The sequence below is a fragment of the Suncus etruscus genome, chromosome 7 (assembly GCF_024139225.1).
Source record: "Suncus etruscus isolate mSunEtr1 chromosome 7, mSunEtr1.pri.cur, whole genome shotgun sequence".
Classification (NCBI taxonomy): Eukaryota; Metazoa; Chordata; class Mammalia; order Eulipotyphla; family Soricidae; genus Suncus; species Suncus etruscus.
The window spans coordinates 94,826,650-94,842,122 of NC_064854.1; the positions used below are offsets into that span (position 1 = coordinate 94,826,650).

Sequence of the window (15,473 nt, forward strand, 5' to 3'; positions counted from 1 at the left end):
TTTTTTTTTTGGCCATGATGCTCAGAAGTTACGCTTGGCAGGCTTGGTGATGTCTGGGATCGAACCTGGGTCAGCACATGCAGGGCAAAGGCCCTACCAGCCGTGCTATCACTCTGGCCCCTTCAGAGTCTTAGTGTACAGGAAGAAACCTATTGATATTTTTCTAACTATGTTATATAAGAGACATTTATGATACTTATGCCTCTTGTACACACAAGAGACTCAAATTGAGGATTACAATATTTTATAATTATAGTATCTTCTATTAAGTAAATTACATGAGCGAAAGCTTTTACTGGTTATTATGGTTCTATTTATAGTTATAATTTATTAGCACACCTGGTGCTTTAGTTCTTATCAATTCTATTTTTTCCCTGTCCTGTTTAGGTGGTTTCCTAGAAACATGATTGTTTGTTGGACTTGAGCTCACATCCTGGTGAGGACTTCTCTACTGATAATGTCAAGTTCAGGTTATCCACCCAACCAAGGAGCATTCAGCACAGAACAAAGTCGTTATCCTCCTCACTCTGTTCAGTATACTTTCCCCAGTACCCGTCACCAGCAGGTAAGGAACAAAGCTATGTAAATTAAATGTACATATTTTGTGCTTTTCTTTACTTTTCCTATTTAATCTACTTTTAGGGCAAAACCAAATATAATGCTTTTCCTGTTTCATTTTATTTCTTTCCTCTCTTTTAAAGAAACTGGGCTCAGGTATAGTACAGGGGATTAGGTGCTGGTAAGATTCTTGCTCATGACTGACCCTGGTTTGATTCCTGAAACCCCATGCAGTTTTCTGAGCACAAAGCCAGGAGCACAGAACCAAGAGTAAGCTGACTTATTTTTTTTTTTTTTTTTGGTTTTTGGGCCACACCCGTTTGATGCTCAGAGATTACTCCTGGCTATGCGCTCAGAAATCGCCCCTGGCTTGGGGGGACCATATGGGACACCGGGGGATCGAACCGCGGTCCGTCCTAGGCTAGCGCTTGCAAGGCAGATACCTTACCTTTAGCGCCACCTTCCCGGCCCCAAGCTGACTTATTTTTTGGTCTTGTTTTTAGGCTGCATTTGGCTGTGCTCAGCTTACTCCTGTCTGTGCTTAGGGATCACTCTTGGTAGGACTTGGGGGACCATATGTGATGCTGGGGATGGAACCTGGGTTAGCTGTTTGTAAGGCAAGTGTCTTACATGCTATACCATTTTAAATTATAATACTGTGATTTACCAAGTTGTTTATAAAGCATTCGTTTCAGGTATTACATTTTCTTAGCATGTAAGAATTAGGTTTGAACTTTCTTAGGGTAAGTCTAGAGTAGTTTTATTCTAGGTGTAGCTTTTCTTCCACTTCTAAACTAACAATAAGAATTCGTTTATAGCCATTCATCTGTTGAAGGGCATCTTGGTTGTTTCCAGAGACTGGCTATTATAAATAGCGCTGCAATGAATATAGGTGTGAGGAAGGGATTTTTGTACTGCTTTTTTAAGTTCCTAGGGTATATCCCTAGGAGTACTATAGCTAGATCAAATGGGAGCTCAATTTCCAGTTTTTTTGAGGAATCTCCATATTGTTTTTCATAAGGGCTGGATTAGATGCCATTCCCACCATCAGTGAATGAGAGTTCCTTTCTCCCCACATCCTGCCAGCACTGTTCATTCTTGTTCTTTGTAATGTGTGTCAGTCCCTGTGGTGTGAGATGGTACCTCATTGTAGTTTTGATTTGGTTGGCTAAAGAAACTGTGGTACATATACACAATGGATTATTATGCAGCCATCAGGAGAGATGAATTTATGAAATTTTCCTATAAATGGGTGTACATGGAATCTATTATACTGAGTGAAATAAGTCAGAGGGAGAAAGATAGACACAGAATAGTCTCATTTGTCTATGGGTTTTAAAAAAAATAAAAGACATTGAAATAATTCCCAGAGATGAGGGCTGGAAAACCGGCTCAAGACATGAAGCTCGCCACAAAGAGTGGTGAGTGCAGTTAGAGAAATAATTACGCTGAGAACTATCATAACAGTGTCAGTGAGTGAGGGATGTAGAAAGCCTGTCTCGATTATAGGCGGGGGTGGAGAGAGAGGAGATGGGGACATTGGTGATGGGAATGTTGCACTGTTGAAAGGGGGGTTGATGTAGATGTCTTGTGTCTTTTTATGACTGAAACTCAGCTACAATCATGTCTGTAATCACGATGTTTAAATAAAGATATAAAAAAAAGAATATAACTCTAAACTTCCTACAAAAGAAAAACACTAATTAGATCTAAGGATGGAGGAAGTTTGATAGAAGGATCGAAAAGTTGAAAGTAGATACTCTGAATAGACCAAAAGGAGTACTATTCTGTGTGGCTTTATTTATAGAATATAAAATTGTACACATTATACATAAATACAAGAAATATTATTGGAGATAGAAGAGGCTGTTTCTTAGTGATACATATTTCTTAGAGAACATGAGGAAACAGTACACATGTTTTGACTAAATGCATAGACTAAAATACAGTCAGCAAATATTGACAGAACTAAAGGATAGACAAGTTAAAATCATAGTTAAAAGAGTAATCTTGGGCCGGAGAGATAGCATGGAGGTAAGGCGTTTGCCTCTCATGCAGGAGGTCATCGGTTCGAATCCCGGCGTCCCATATATGGTCCTCCCGTGCCTGCCAGGAGCAATTTCTGAGCCTGGAGCCAGGAATAACCCCTGAGCACTGCCGGGTGTGACCCAAAAACCACAAAAAAAAAAAAAAAAAAAGAGTAATCTTGGGACCGGAGTGATAGCACAGCGGTAAGGCATTTGCCTTACAAGCCGCCCGCACAGGATGGATGGTTGTTCAAATCCTGGCATCCCATTTGGTCCCTTGTGCCTGCAAGGAGCAGCTTCTGAGAGCAAAGCCAGGAGTAACCCCTGAGAGCCAACGGGTGTGACCCCCCCCAAAAAAGAGTAATCTTATGATTGATAGAACCAAGCTACCCAGTTATTAGCAACAGTGTGGAGGGTTTTTTTTTCTTTCTTTCGGTTTTTGGGTCACACTGGGCAGCACTCGGGTTACTCCTGGCTCTACGCTCAGAAATCGTTCCTGGCAGGCTTGGGGGACCATATGGGATGCCGGGATTCAAACCATCGTCCTTTTGCATGCAAGGCAAACACCCTACCTCCATGCTCTCTCTCTGGCCCCAGTGTGGAGGTTTTAATGATAAAAATCTGACCTAATTGACATGTAGAGAGCATTGTGAACAATTGCAAAACAAACAACATTTTTTTAAGTGTGCATGATTTTTTTTTATCAAAACTGGTTAAGAAAGGTGATCTCAACAAATAGTAAATGATTGAATTTATAGTTTTGTAACTACAGCAGAAATATAAAATAAGTGTTTTGAAAAGTAGGGAAAAAGAAGAATTAGTGCTGGAGGCTAGCTCTAGCCGGCACGGGGTCTGGGGAGACCCCAGGTCAAAGGCCTTCTCCCTAGCTTGGGGGTGTGGGAGTCTTGGTAGGCCCCCAGCCATCCCCTCTCCTGCCCCCTGGCCTCCAGGCCTTCCCTGGGAGCCTGCCCAGGTGACCAGAAAAGGTGGGTCCCTGGGTGCCAGCTCAGATGGCCAGAAGTGGGTTCAGGTGGACTCTTAGTGGTCCTCAGGTTCCCCCCTCCCCCCCATACTCCAGGGGGGAGGTGCATGGGGAGGAGGGTGGGCAGACATCTGGCTTCCGATTTCGTCCTTGATTCTGGAGACCAGCTCTTGCCAGGTATAGGGTTTTCCTCCCCTGGACTTAAGTCTTTCCCTGGGCACCGGTCTTTCCCTGGGCACCGGTCTACGTGGACTCTATAGGGGTCAACAGGCTTTCCCCCTATCTCTCCCTACACTAATGGGAATGTGCTCTGGGAGGAGGGCAGGCTGTTCTAGCACTGGTTTATATTGGGACAGTCAGTGGAAAATTTTTTTTTCTTTGTTTTCATATTGATAGTATTGTGTGCATATATTCTATATATCCATAATATCCATCTTGTATTGGGACCTTGATACTGCCCTACAAAGCTCATTTCTAATATTTTACTGCCTCAGTCCCAACCCTTACTTCCCCCCATCCTCCCATGTAGGTGCAGTTAATGACATGAAGCTCACTACATAGAATGATAAGTGCAGTTAGAGAAATAACTACACTGAAAACTATCATAACAATGTGAATGTGGGCCCGGAGAGATAGCACAGCGGCGTTTGTCTTGCAAGCAGCCGATCCAGGACCAAAGGTGGTGGTTCGAATCTCGGTGTCCCACATGGTCCCCCGTGCCTGCCAGGAGCTATTTCTGAGCAGAAAGCCAGGAGTAACCCTTGAGCACTGCTGGGTGTGGCCGAAAAACAAAAACAAACAAACAAACAAAAAACAATGTGATTGAATGAGGGAAAAAGAAAGCCTGTCTCGAGTACAGGTGTGGGTGGGGTGGGGAATAAGTAGATCTGGGAAATTGGTGGTGGGAATCCTACACTGGTGTAGCGGGGTGTTCTTTACATGACTGTAATCATACAACTACAATTATATTTGTAATCACGGTGTTTAAATAAAGATAATTAAAAACAAAAAAGGTGGGTCCAAACTTGAGGGGTGCTGAGAGCTGCATGGTTTCTCTGTAGTCTGAGAAGTTATAGAATTGTTGGTGGGCTTCTATGTGATTTCCTCTGCTGTACTCTGAGGGTGAATCTTTATAACTCACTCCCAGGGGAGCTCTCTGACATTTTAGGCTGACGTTCTCTGCCAGTGACTTGATGTTTTTGGTTTATATTATATCTTGTCTGTAATCTAGGTGTAGATTGCAGGGTTTCTTTCAATGCTGTTTTGGCCCTGCTTTTCCTTTCATCTGACTGTGATTTGAAGCTTTATGATTTCATACAGCCTTCAAAAGCCTTGTGATGGCTTGTTTTGTGGCACAAGTAGACAGTGCTAAGAATAAGAATGAATAGAATGATGTCCTTGGGGGCAACCAGAGCTAACGCTGAGTCTGAGGGTTTACTGCAGGAGGTAATAAGTGTGTACAGTATGAGATGTGAAAAGAACAAGCATAGCATAAGTACACACAGGGCACTAGGAGCAGCAAACATGAGGCCAGAACAATGGTACAGTGGGTAGGATATTTGCCTTGCATTTGGCTAACCCGGGTTTAATGCCTGGCATCCTATATGCTCCCTGAGGACTGCCAGGAGTATTTTCTTTTTTTAAACTTTATTTATTAATTGATTGATAGATTGATTGATTGGTTTTTTGGGTCACACCCAGTGGCACTCAGGGGTCACTTCTGACTCTGCACTTAGAAATTGCCCCTGGCAGGTTGGGGAACTATATGGGATGGCATGAATCAAACCAGGTCCTTCCCAGGTAGGCCACATGCAAGACAAATGCCCTACCTCTGCACTATCTCTCTGGCCACATGCCAAGAGTAATTCTTTTTTGTTGTTGTTTTTTTGTTTTTTTTTTGGGGGGGAATCACACCCAGCAGCGCTCAGGGGTTACTCCTGGCTCCACACTCAGAAATTGTTCCTAGCAGGCTCCGGGGACCATATGGGATGCCAGGATTTGAACCAATGACCTTTTGCATGAAAGACAAACACCCTACCTCCATGCTATCTTTCTGGTCCCGCCAGGAGTAATTCTTAAGTGCATGCCAGGAGTAACCCCTGAGCATTGTTGGGCATGGACCAAAAACAATTAAGAAAGCAAAACAACCACCCCATACCCCCAAATCCCAACCAAGGAACAATAAGCAGAGTTATGGATGTGGAGTGTGACTGTGGGACTGGAGAATGAATGAGCAAGCAGAGGGTATGGTGTGTGGATGTGGATCTGCAGAGATGTCAAAGTTGCCCTTTTCTCCAGCTTTTAAGTTTGTAACCCAAATAACTTAAATTAATGATTTCATTGAATAAAATAATATACTGATTACTTTTCTTTCTCTATACCAAAACAGTTTTTTGTATGATGGGAATATTTGGGATACATAGAAGAAAACTATTGAACATTAAAAATAGCCAGTTTGGGACCAAAGTGATAGCACAGTGGGTAGGATGTTTGCCTTGTATGTGGTCGACCCAAGTTTGATCTTTGGCATCAGAAGTAGGCTCTGATTACGTCTGGGTATGACTCAAAAACAAAAATAAAAACAAAACACAAAGTAAATTAAGGTAAAAAGAATTAAGGATCTAGGGAAGTGACTGAAGTGGGTTAGAGCATATTCCTTGTATATTGCAAGGCCTGTGTACCATTCCCATGAGTGCACAGCCTCTGAGCACTTCTGATTGTACACCCGTGGCCTCTGAACACCACTGTGATTGGCCAACACAATAATAAAAACAAAAACTGACATGCAGTTTATATACTAATGTTTTAGAACATAAACTTACCTTAAGAAAGAAAAGAATGGATCTAGCATAGGTTGAACACAAAATTTAAGTTCTATTAGGACAGCAAATCATATGTGTTTATGTATATATGTATATATATATATATTTTTTGTTGTTGTTGTTGTTGTTTGATTTTGGGCCACACCCTGCAATGCTCAGATTATTCCTGGATTTTCACTCAGGAATTACTCTGGAAGTGCTTTGGGGACCATATTGCATGCCAGGGATTGAATCCAGGTCTGCTGGACACAAGGCCAAGTGCCCTATCTGCTGCATTATCTCTCTGGCCCCAAATACTTTCATTTGGTTTTATGTTTTTTGTTTTTGTTTTTGGCCACACTTGGAATCACTCAGACTTAGACCTGGCTGTGCACTCAGAAATTACTCCTGCCAGGCTCGGGGGGCCATATCGGATGCTGGGGGTCAAACCTGGATCCACCAAATGCAAGGCAAATGCTCTACTTACTGTGCTAATGCTCTGGCTCTTGTTTTTTTTTTGGTTTTTGGTTTTTGGGTCACACTCAGCAGTGCTCAGGGGTTACTCCTGGTTCTATGGGATGCCAGGATTCCACCAACCTTCTGCATGCAAGGCAAATGCCTTGCCTCCATGCTATCTCTCAGGCCCCTGGCCCTTGTTTTATATTTTTTGACCACATCCGATGGTACTCAGGATTTACTTCTGGCTCTGCTCTCAGGTGGGCTTGGGGCATCATATTGGATGTAAGAGATTGACCCTAGTTTTGCTTTGTGCAAGGCAAGCACTCTACTGACTGTACTACACTCTGTCCCTCATTTTCAACACTTTATTTTTAATTCGTTTGAATGTTCAAGTTAAGTGTTTTAGATTTTATAGAAAAGAATGAGATCAGTGGGAAATTGAAATCATCGTTGGTGTTCTCTTTTTTTGAGTATGTGTACTTGACTCTTTTCATCATGTTTTTCACTTTTTGGTTATTAATTATTAACTTATTATTTTAATGTCAGGAATTTGCAGTCCCTGATTATCGTTCTTCTCATCTTGAAGTCAATCAGCCACCACAGCTTTTGCAGCAACAACAGCAGCTTCGCAGGCGACCTTCTTTACTTTCAGAATTTCACCCAGGTTCTGATAGGTAATGAATTTATTTTCTGTTTCCAGTATCAACTGTACCTGTGATTCACAAGTGTGTCATTAGTTTTATTTATTTTTAATTGTTTGTCTTTTTAATGATTTTATTAGCTAAGTTATGAATAATCATTTTATATTTTATTATTACTTTGGGGTAAATTTGAATTTTCCCTGCTTTCTCCACATTGCCTGGCATGTATTTGTCTTCAAACAGAAAACTAGGTATAGCTTCCTAGTTCAAACAGTTTTAAACAGTCCTTCACTATCCCTCAGACCGTTGGAGGGTTGGACTACAGTAAAACAAAAACTATGAACAAATTCCTATGCACACTGCATATATCTTATTTTGAAGTGAAGAAACAAAATGGAACAAATACAACATGTGGCCTGCGGGCCGTAGTTTGAGGACCACTGCTACTTTTTCATAACCTAAGAAATAGAAATGGGCAGACATGCAAGTAGCAAGGAGAGAGGAGGGTTAAATCGACTCGGGTAGTAACATTGGCCTGCTCTACCATCCAGACATGAGGGTTTGGGCTCATCACTTTGGAAAACAGACAAATGAGTACCCTTCCTGGATTCACAGCAAAATACGTTTTCTCAGATTAGGATATATTCATTAAAATCCTGGCCTTTTATTCGTTTTTTCAAACTTCTTTTAGAGTACTAATATAGAAGAATACCAAGTTATAAGCAGGATGCTTAAAATTCCATCCTTAATTGTTTTTCAAATTTTAGTTTGTGGCTGTAAATATTCATAACCCTTTTCTAAAAATTCTATTTCTGGTTAGTTGCTAGATTTGGAGTTGTGTTGGGGGTGGGCTGCTCTGAATTATCTTTCCAGTCTATGCTACAAAATGTATTTTCTAATGCCCTAAAATACAAATAGTTTTTGGAACTTTTATCGTTTTAAAACATAAATAATGTGGGCCCGGAGAGATAGCACAGCGGTGTTTGCCTTGCAAGCAGCTAATCCAGAACCAAAGGTGGTTGGTTCGAATCCTGGTGTCCCATATGGTCCCCTGTGCCTGCCAGGAGCTATTTCTGAGCAGACAGCCAGGAGTAACCCCTGAGCACTGCCGGGTATGGCCCAAAAACCAAAACCAAAAACAAAAACAAAAAACATAAATAATATATTAAAATAGGGAATAAGGTCACAATGGAGGTGGCTCAAGAGGCTAGAAGACATGCTTTACATCCCTGATACCATTTGGTCCCACAAACAATGCCTACCCCCAAACAACTACCTTGCAAGATCTAAGCTAGGAGTAGCCTCCAAGTGCTGCTAGAATTGGTTCCAAAATAAAAACAATAACAAATGCAAACATAGAATACACATTGGAAATGTGGAAATGAGGGGGGGTTGTGGGTTTTTTTTTTGTTTCTTTGTTTTTTTGTTTGTTTTGGGCCACATCCAGTGACTATCAGGGGTTACTTCTGGCTACTCGCTTAGTAATTGCTCCTGGCTTGGGGGACCATATGGCACACCCAGAGATCGAACTGCTGTCCATGCTAGGCTGGTGCATGCAAGGCAGATGCCTTACACCCTGAGCCACCGCCCTGGCCCCAAAATGATTTTATTTTTATTTTTATTTTTTTTTGGTTTTTGGGCCACACCCGGCAGTGCTCAGCGGTTACTCCTGGCTGTCTGCTCAGAAATAGTTCCTGGCAGGCACGGGGGACCATATGGGACACCAGGATTCGAATCAACCACCTTTGGTCCTGTATTGGCTGTTTGCAAGGCAAACGCTGCTGTGCTATCTCTCCGGGCCCCCAAAATGATTTTTTTTAATAAAACTACTAAAACAAAGTTGCTGAAACAAATCTAAAAAGGAGATTTAATAACTGGAGATATTTTAGTTTCATAGTGTTGTCAGCCCAGTAGGATCACAGCAGATCTGATGGAAAAGTTGCACATATGAACAGCAAGCTAAATTTAAAGAATAACACAGAAGACTCAACTAGCACTAGCCAGCACTTTAGTTAATGCCATTGTGAGATATAACAGCTATCACAATTTGACTCTTATTGTTCTAGGTTTTAATAATTTCATTTGCCTTTGTGTTATAACAAAGAATATGAAGCAAATTAGTTTGTGCCTACAAGGAAGTAGGCTGAGTGGTGGTGGATGGGAAACTAGGGAATATGGTGATGAGAAGGTCACACTGGTGTTGGAACACTCAATGCCTGAAACTGTATCATGAACAATTTGGTATTACAATTTTTAAATTTTTTGTTGTTTTGGGTCACACCCAGCAACGCTCAGGGGCTACTCCTGATTCTACGCTCAGAAATCATCCCCGGCTGGCTCTGGGGACTCTAGGGATGCTGGAATTTGAACCACCATCCTTCTGCATGCAAGGCAAATGCCCTACTGCTGTGCTATCTCTCCGGCCCCTATATTTTTTAATTTTTCATAAATAAATAAATAAATTATATACTTCAAAATTCTTTCTTTCTTTCTTTCTTTTTTCTTTTTTTTTTTTTTTTTTTGTGGTTTTTTGGGCCACACCCGGCGATGCTCACTGGTTACTCCTGGCTGTCTGCTCAGAAATAGCTCCTGGCAGGCACGGGGGACCATATGGGACACCAGGATTCGAACCAACCACCTTTGGTCCTGGATCGGCTGCTTGCAAGGCAAATGCCGCTGTACTATCTCTCCGGGCCCTTCAAAATACTTTCAATTGAAGGGAAAAGAGCGGCACCGGAACAATAGTACAGAGGTAGAGCATTTGCCTTATAGACTGTCTACCCAGAGAATGCCCAGCATCTCATGTGATCCTCAGAGCCCACAGAAGTGATTCTTGAGTGAAGACCCAGGAGTAAGCCCATTTCAGGAGAGCCCCTATATACATACATGCATACATGCATACATATATACATACATACATTCTAGCCTCAATTTCTTTCTTTTTTTTTTGGTTATTGGTTTTTGGGTCACATGCGGCAGCACTCTGGGGTTACTCCTGGCTCTACGCTCAGAAATCACTCCTGGCAGGCTCGGGGGACCATATGGGATGCCGGGATTCGAACCACTGTCCTTCTGCATGAAAAGCAAACACCCTACCTCATGCTATCTCTCCAGCCCCAATGCAATGGATTTTTATTGAACAGACTTTAAGTTTTTATGGTGCTTCATAATTTGTATCCATGTATAAGTTACCAAGAGATTTTCTGTTTTTTTCTCTTCTCTCTAAAAACTTTTTAGGGGCCAGAGTGATAGTACAGAGGCTACCAGGAGTAATCCCTGAGCATTGCCAGGTGTTAGCCCAAACAAATCAGAAAAAAAAATTTTTTTTTTTTGCTACACGGGGCAGCCCTCAGGGGTTACTCCTAGCTCTGTGTCAGAAATCACTCCTGGCAGGCTGGGGCGACCATATGGGTTGCTGGGGATCAGACACGGTCAGTCCCCAGTCGGCCGCATGCAAGGCATATGCCCTACCACTGTGCTATCACTCCAGCACCAAATTTTATTAATTGATTTTAAAAAAATAGTGTGTTGTCTATCTATCTTGAAATCAGCTATCATGGTAATCATGATACAGAATAAATTTTTATTTTGGGGTCACACCCGCCAGTGTTCAGGTTACTCCTGGCTCTAGGCTCAAATCGCCCCTGGCAGGCTTGGGGGACCATATGGGATGCTGGGATTAGAACCACTGTCCTTCTGCATGAAAGGCAAATTCCTACCTTCAAGCTATCTCTCCGGCCCCAGAATAAAAATATTTCCTATCTTTAACAGTGGAAATTATTTGCAAATTGAAATATTTTAATACCATCACACTCTTTTCTCTCCCTTTTTGGTTTTATGATTTGGATCACATGGTTAGGGCTTAGGTACTTCTTCCATGGTAATCTGGGATTTCTTATAGAGGTTCCCTGGGGACCACTTTATTCTAATGATCATCAAACTTGGGCCTCCAGCATGTAAAACATTCTTTGAGCTATCTCTCCAGCAAGTAAAGAAATAGTTTCTGTTAGAATTTGAAGTTTAATAAAGTACTTTATCATTTATTTTCTTTCTTTCTTATTTATTTCTTTTGTTTGTTTTTGGGTTTTGAGGCCATACTTTGGTACTCAGGAATCATTCTTGCAGGGCTATAATACAGGTCAGCTGTGCAAGACTTACCCACTGTAATGTTTCTTTGGTTCCTAGTCTAGCTTCTTAAATTGTAGGTTATGACATTATGTTGGGGTCATACATTTTTAATTTGAAATAGATTTATGATTTATTATTATTAGATATTTGATTTATATGCCTCTACTTAGATCATGTGAAAGTTCCTTGAGTGAAAAGAGATCCTGAATGAAAAGTTTAAGCTTGATATTATGTATGTTTTTCTAACTTGGGGGAGAGAGAGGCTGGAACTCATTTTGAAAGTAACCTTTTCATATATTTCTAAAACCCTACTAGGAATGGTAGTAGGGAATCACTTAATGATTTTCAAATATTTGTTTTCTTTGTATGTATTAGGCCTCAAGAAAGGAGAACTGGATATGAACAGTTTCATCCAGGCCCATCCCCAGTGGATCATGATTCACTGGAATCCAAGCGACCACGGCTGGAGCAGGTGTCTGATTCCCATTTCCAGCGTGTCAGTGCTGCAGTCTTACCATTAGTGCACACACTGCCAGAAGGGTTAAGGTCTTCTGTTGATACTAAGAAGGTAAATGTTTGCTTGTAGACCCTTTGGAGTTGTTGGTAATATCTAGTCATATTCAGTTCCTTAAAGAAAAGTCTAGTTGTATCAGTCTGTAAAGTTTAGCACTACAGCAAGTAAAAAGCTGTTTTTTCTGTTCTTGTTTTTATAAATTTAATTTGTTACCCTTAAAAGTGCTTGGGAGCCCTGGACACTTCTGAAAGGTTAGGCTATGGTGTGTCTTGTCGGCCTGTTGGTTTGCTCAGGAACTGTCAGGCCTCCCTGTGTTTAGGTGTCTCCTGGGCTATACCTGGCAGTATTCAAGGGACCTTAGAGTGCCAAGGAATCAAATTAAGACATATTACTATTGAACTATTTCCCAGGCCCCTATGTACATTTTTATAGTACCAGGGATTGAGTCTCATACATATGTGTCATATGCTCTGTCATTGAGATTTAATCCCTGGCTCCTAACTATAAAGTATTAATAACTCTTATTATAATTGTTAATATTGCCTCCATTTTCTGGTTTAACTCTTTCCATAAGTTCTATAACTTTAATGGCTGCAGGTGGCCCTCCCAACCCTATTATCATATCTTTTTTTTTATTTCTTTTTTTTTTTTTTTTTTTTTGGGTCACACCCAGCAGCGCTCAGGGGTTACTTCTGACTCTTTGCTCAGAAATCGCTCCTGGCAGACTCGGGAGACCATATGGGATGCTGGGATTCGAACCACCATCCTTCTGCATGCAAGGCAAACAAACGCCTTACCTCCATGCTATCTCTCCAGCCCCCTATTATCATATTTTATGTTTTCATATTAGATTTTCTTTAATGTAATAACAGCTAATTCAAAAAACAGTGAATATATGTTCTATCTTATTTTATTTTTGTTTTTGGGCCATAGCTGGTGGTGCTCAGGTCTTACTTTTGTTTATGTGATCAGAGATTACTCCTGGTGGTGATCAGAGGTCCATATGTGGTGTTGGGAATTGTACTGAGCCAGCTAGCTGCATGTAAGGCAAGCACTCTATCCACTGTGTTATCTATTCAACCCTATAAGATTTGCAAATAATTCATTATATCAAATAAAAGTGTGTGCACATATTAAGAGAAAACAAATAGAGTAAAATGGTAACAACTGAATGAAGAACAAATTATCAGTACCCTTTATACCTTACACTAAACTTCTGTAAACTTGAAATTTTTCCAAGTAAGTTAGATGCTGAAGTTCTTTATAATAAGCTGAAAATTAGTTAAGCCTCTGGGAATTTTGAAGCACACCTAACCATTTAAATATAGTATAATCATTTGGTTAGTAAGACTAAATGTGCTCTATTCAGAAAAATAAAAGAAGATGAAAAAAGTAAATAGCGTCTTTTACCAAGACTAAATTTCTGTAGTGTAATTTCAAGCTATAGTTTTTATTTTGCTTTTTCAGTTGTCACTGCGTACCATGTATGGGTACCATACTGTTATTTTAGCGCTTTCTCTCACATCTGCAGAAATCCACATTCTCTCTCAAACATGTATCTCTCTTTTTCTTCTAACATTTCTCGAAATTTTTCTTAGCAAAAACTATTTTGCTAAAATAATTATAATAACATTAAGTAGACTTTCAGGCATAAAATGAAACGCTATACCCAACACCAAAGTGTCCTCTACCAATGTTTCAAGATCCATTTTCTCCAAAGGTTAAGGCCATGCCTCCTATGCAAGCAAATATTCTGAACTATATCAACAGCCTCAGTCATGTTTTCTTTTTTTCTAAACAGCTGAAAGGGATCTTAAAAATTCTTTTTTTTAATTGTGATATGTTGGGTCAAAATGGAATGTTTTATATTAGATAAGTGTTTTAATTCATTGAACCACAGAGCCAATAACTTTTGATTTTATTGCCAAGAAAATAAGTGTCAAGTAAAAGTAAGTGTGGAAACAAAATTCATGTCTCATTCTTTTTTTTTCCTCTCTAAGTTCTAATATCATATATATTCTTTATAGGATAATTACATGCTTCAAATAAAAATTTGTTCATGATCTCAGAAATCATTATTCACCTTTTATTTTGTTTTATACTTGTTTTAGGTAACATGGCTACAATGCTGTTAATGTTTGTTTTTGGTGTACATGGTTATAACATCTTGCCATCACCAAATTGCCTACAACCCTTCATCACTGATCTTATGCTACTTCTAGTTCACCATTTTTTTTTTCATCATCTTCCATATACTGCTTTGTAATCCAAGGGTTTTTTTGGCTTTTTGCTTTTGTTTTGGGGCCACACTCTTTGGCACCCAGGGATTAGTCATGGTCCTGCTCTCAGAAATGACTCCTAGTGATGCTCACGAGACCATCTGGGATGCTGGGAGTTGAACCCGGTCAGTCACTTGCAAGGCAAATGCCCCCTCCTTCTATCCCTCTGGCCCCTCTATTGCTACTTTTCTTTTTGTTTGTTTTTGGGCCACACCCATTTGACGCTTAGGGGTCACTCCTGGCTATGCGTTCAGAAATCGTCCTTGGCTTGGGGGGACCTTATGAGATGGGGGGGAGGGGGAGGTCGAACCACGGTCCATCCTACACTAGCGCTTGCAAGGCAGACACCTTACCGGCCCCTCTATTGTTACTTTTTAAAGAAACTCCATATTATTTACATAGATCCTGAACCAGATGACATTCCCAACATGTAAAGCGGGTTCCTTTTTCACTACATCAGTGCCAGCATTGGTTGTAGCCAGTCTTTTTGAAATATGCCATTTTCAGTGATGTGAGATCATATCCTGCGGCTCAGAAATTGCTCCTGGCAGGCACAGGGGACCATATGGGGCGCCGGGATTCGAACCGATGACCTCCTGCATGAAAGGCAAACAAACGCCTTACCTCCATGCTATCTCTCCGGCCCCTTGAGAGCATTTTTCAAATAATAAGTCAGTGAATATTTTTTACATGCTTCCTGTCCACTTATAAGTCCTCTTTAAGAAAGTTCATCTTCTCTCCCCATATTTTGGCATGTTTATGGCTTTTTTGGTTATTGAATGTTTTGAGTGGTTTATATATTTTGGTTATTAGCTCTTTTTTTTTTTTTTTTTTTTGGTTTTTGGGCCACACGCGGTGGTGCTCAGGGGTTACTCCTGGCTGTCTGCTCAGAAATAGCTCCTGGCAGGCACGGGGGACCATATGGGACACCAGGATTCCAACCAACCACCTTTGGTCCTGGATCGGCTGCTTGCAAGGCAAACGCTGCTGTGCTATCTCTCCGGGCCCGGTTATTAGCTCTTTAACCAGTGCATTGTATGCAATTATTTTCTCCCATGCAGTAAGAAATCTTTATTTTTAGCCT

At 40.8% G+C, this 15,473-nt stretch overlaps 1 protein-coding gene across 6 annotated transcripts in view; it reads left to right on the plus strand.

Annotated features, from left to right (window-relative positions):
• Positions 1 to 392: 392 nt before the first annotated feature.
• NCOR1 (nuclear receptor corepressor 1) overlaps positions 393 to 15,473 on the plus strand; it is a 170,247-nt gene continuing 155,166 nt past the window's right edge. For all 6 annotated transcript variants that reach the window (XM_049776733.1, XM_049776734.1, XM_049776738.1 and 3 more), the window contains exons 1-3: positions 393 to 565; positions 7,374 to 7,501; positions 11,972 to 12,164. In XM_049776733.1, the coding sequence (XP_049632690.1) occupies positions 458 to 565; positions 7,374 to 7,501; positions 11,972 to 12,164 (429 nt within the window). In that variant the 5' untranslated portion in view covers positions 393 to 457. The remainder of the gene's footprint in view (positions 566 to 7,373; positions 7,502 to 11,971; positions 12,165 to 15,473) is intronic.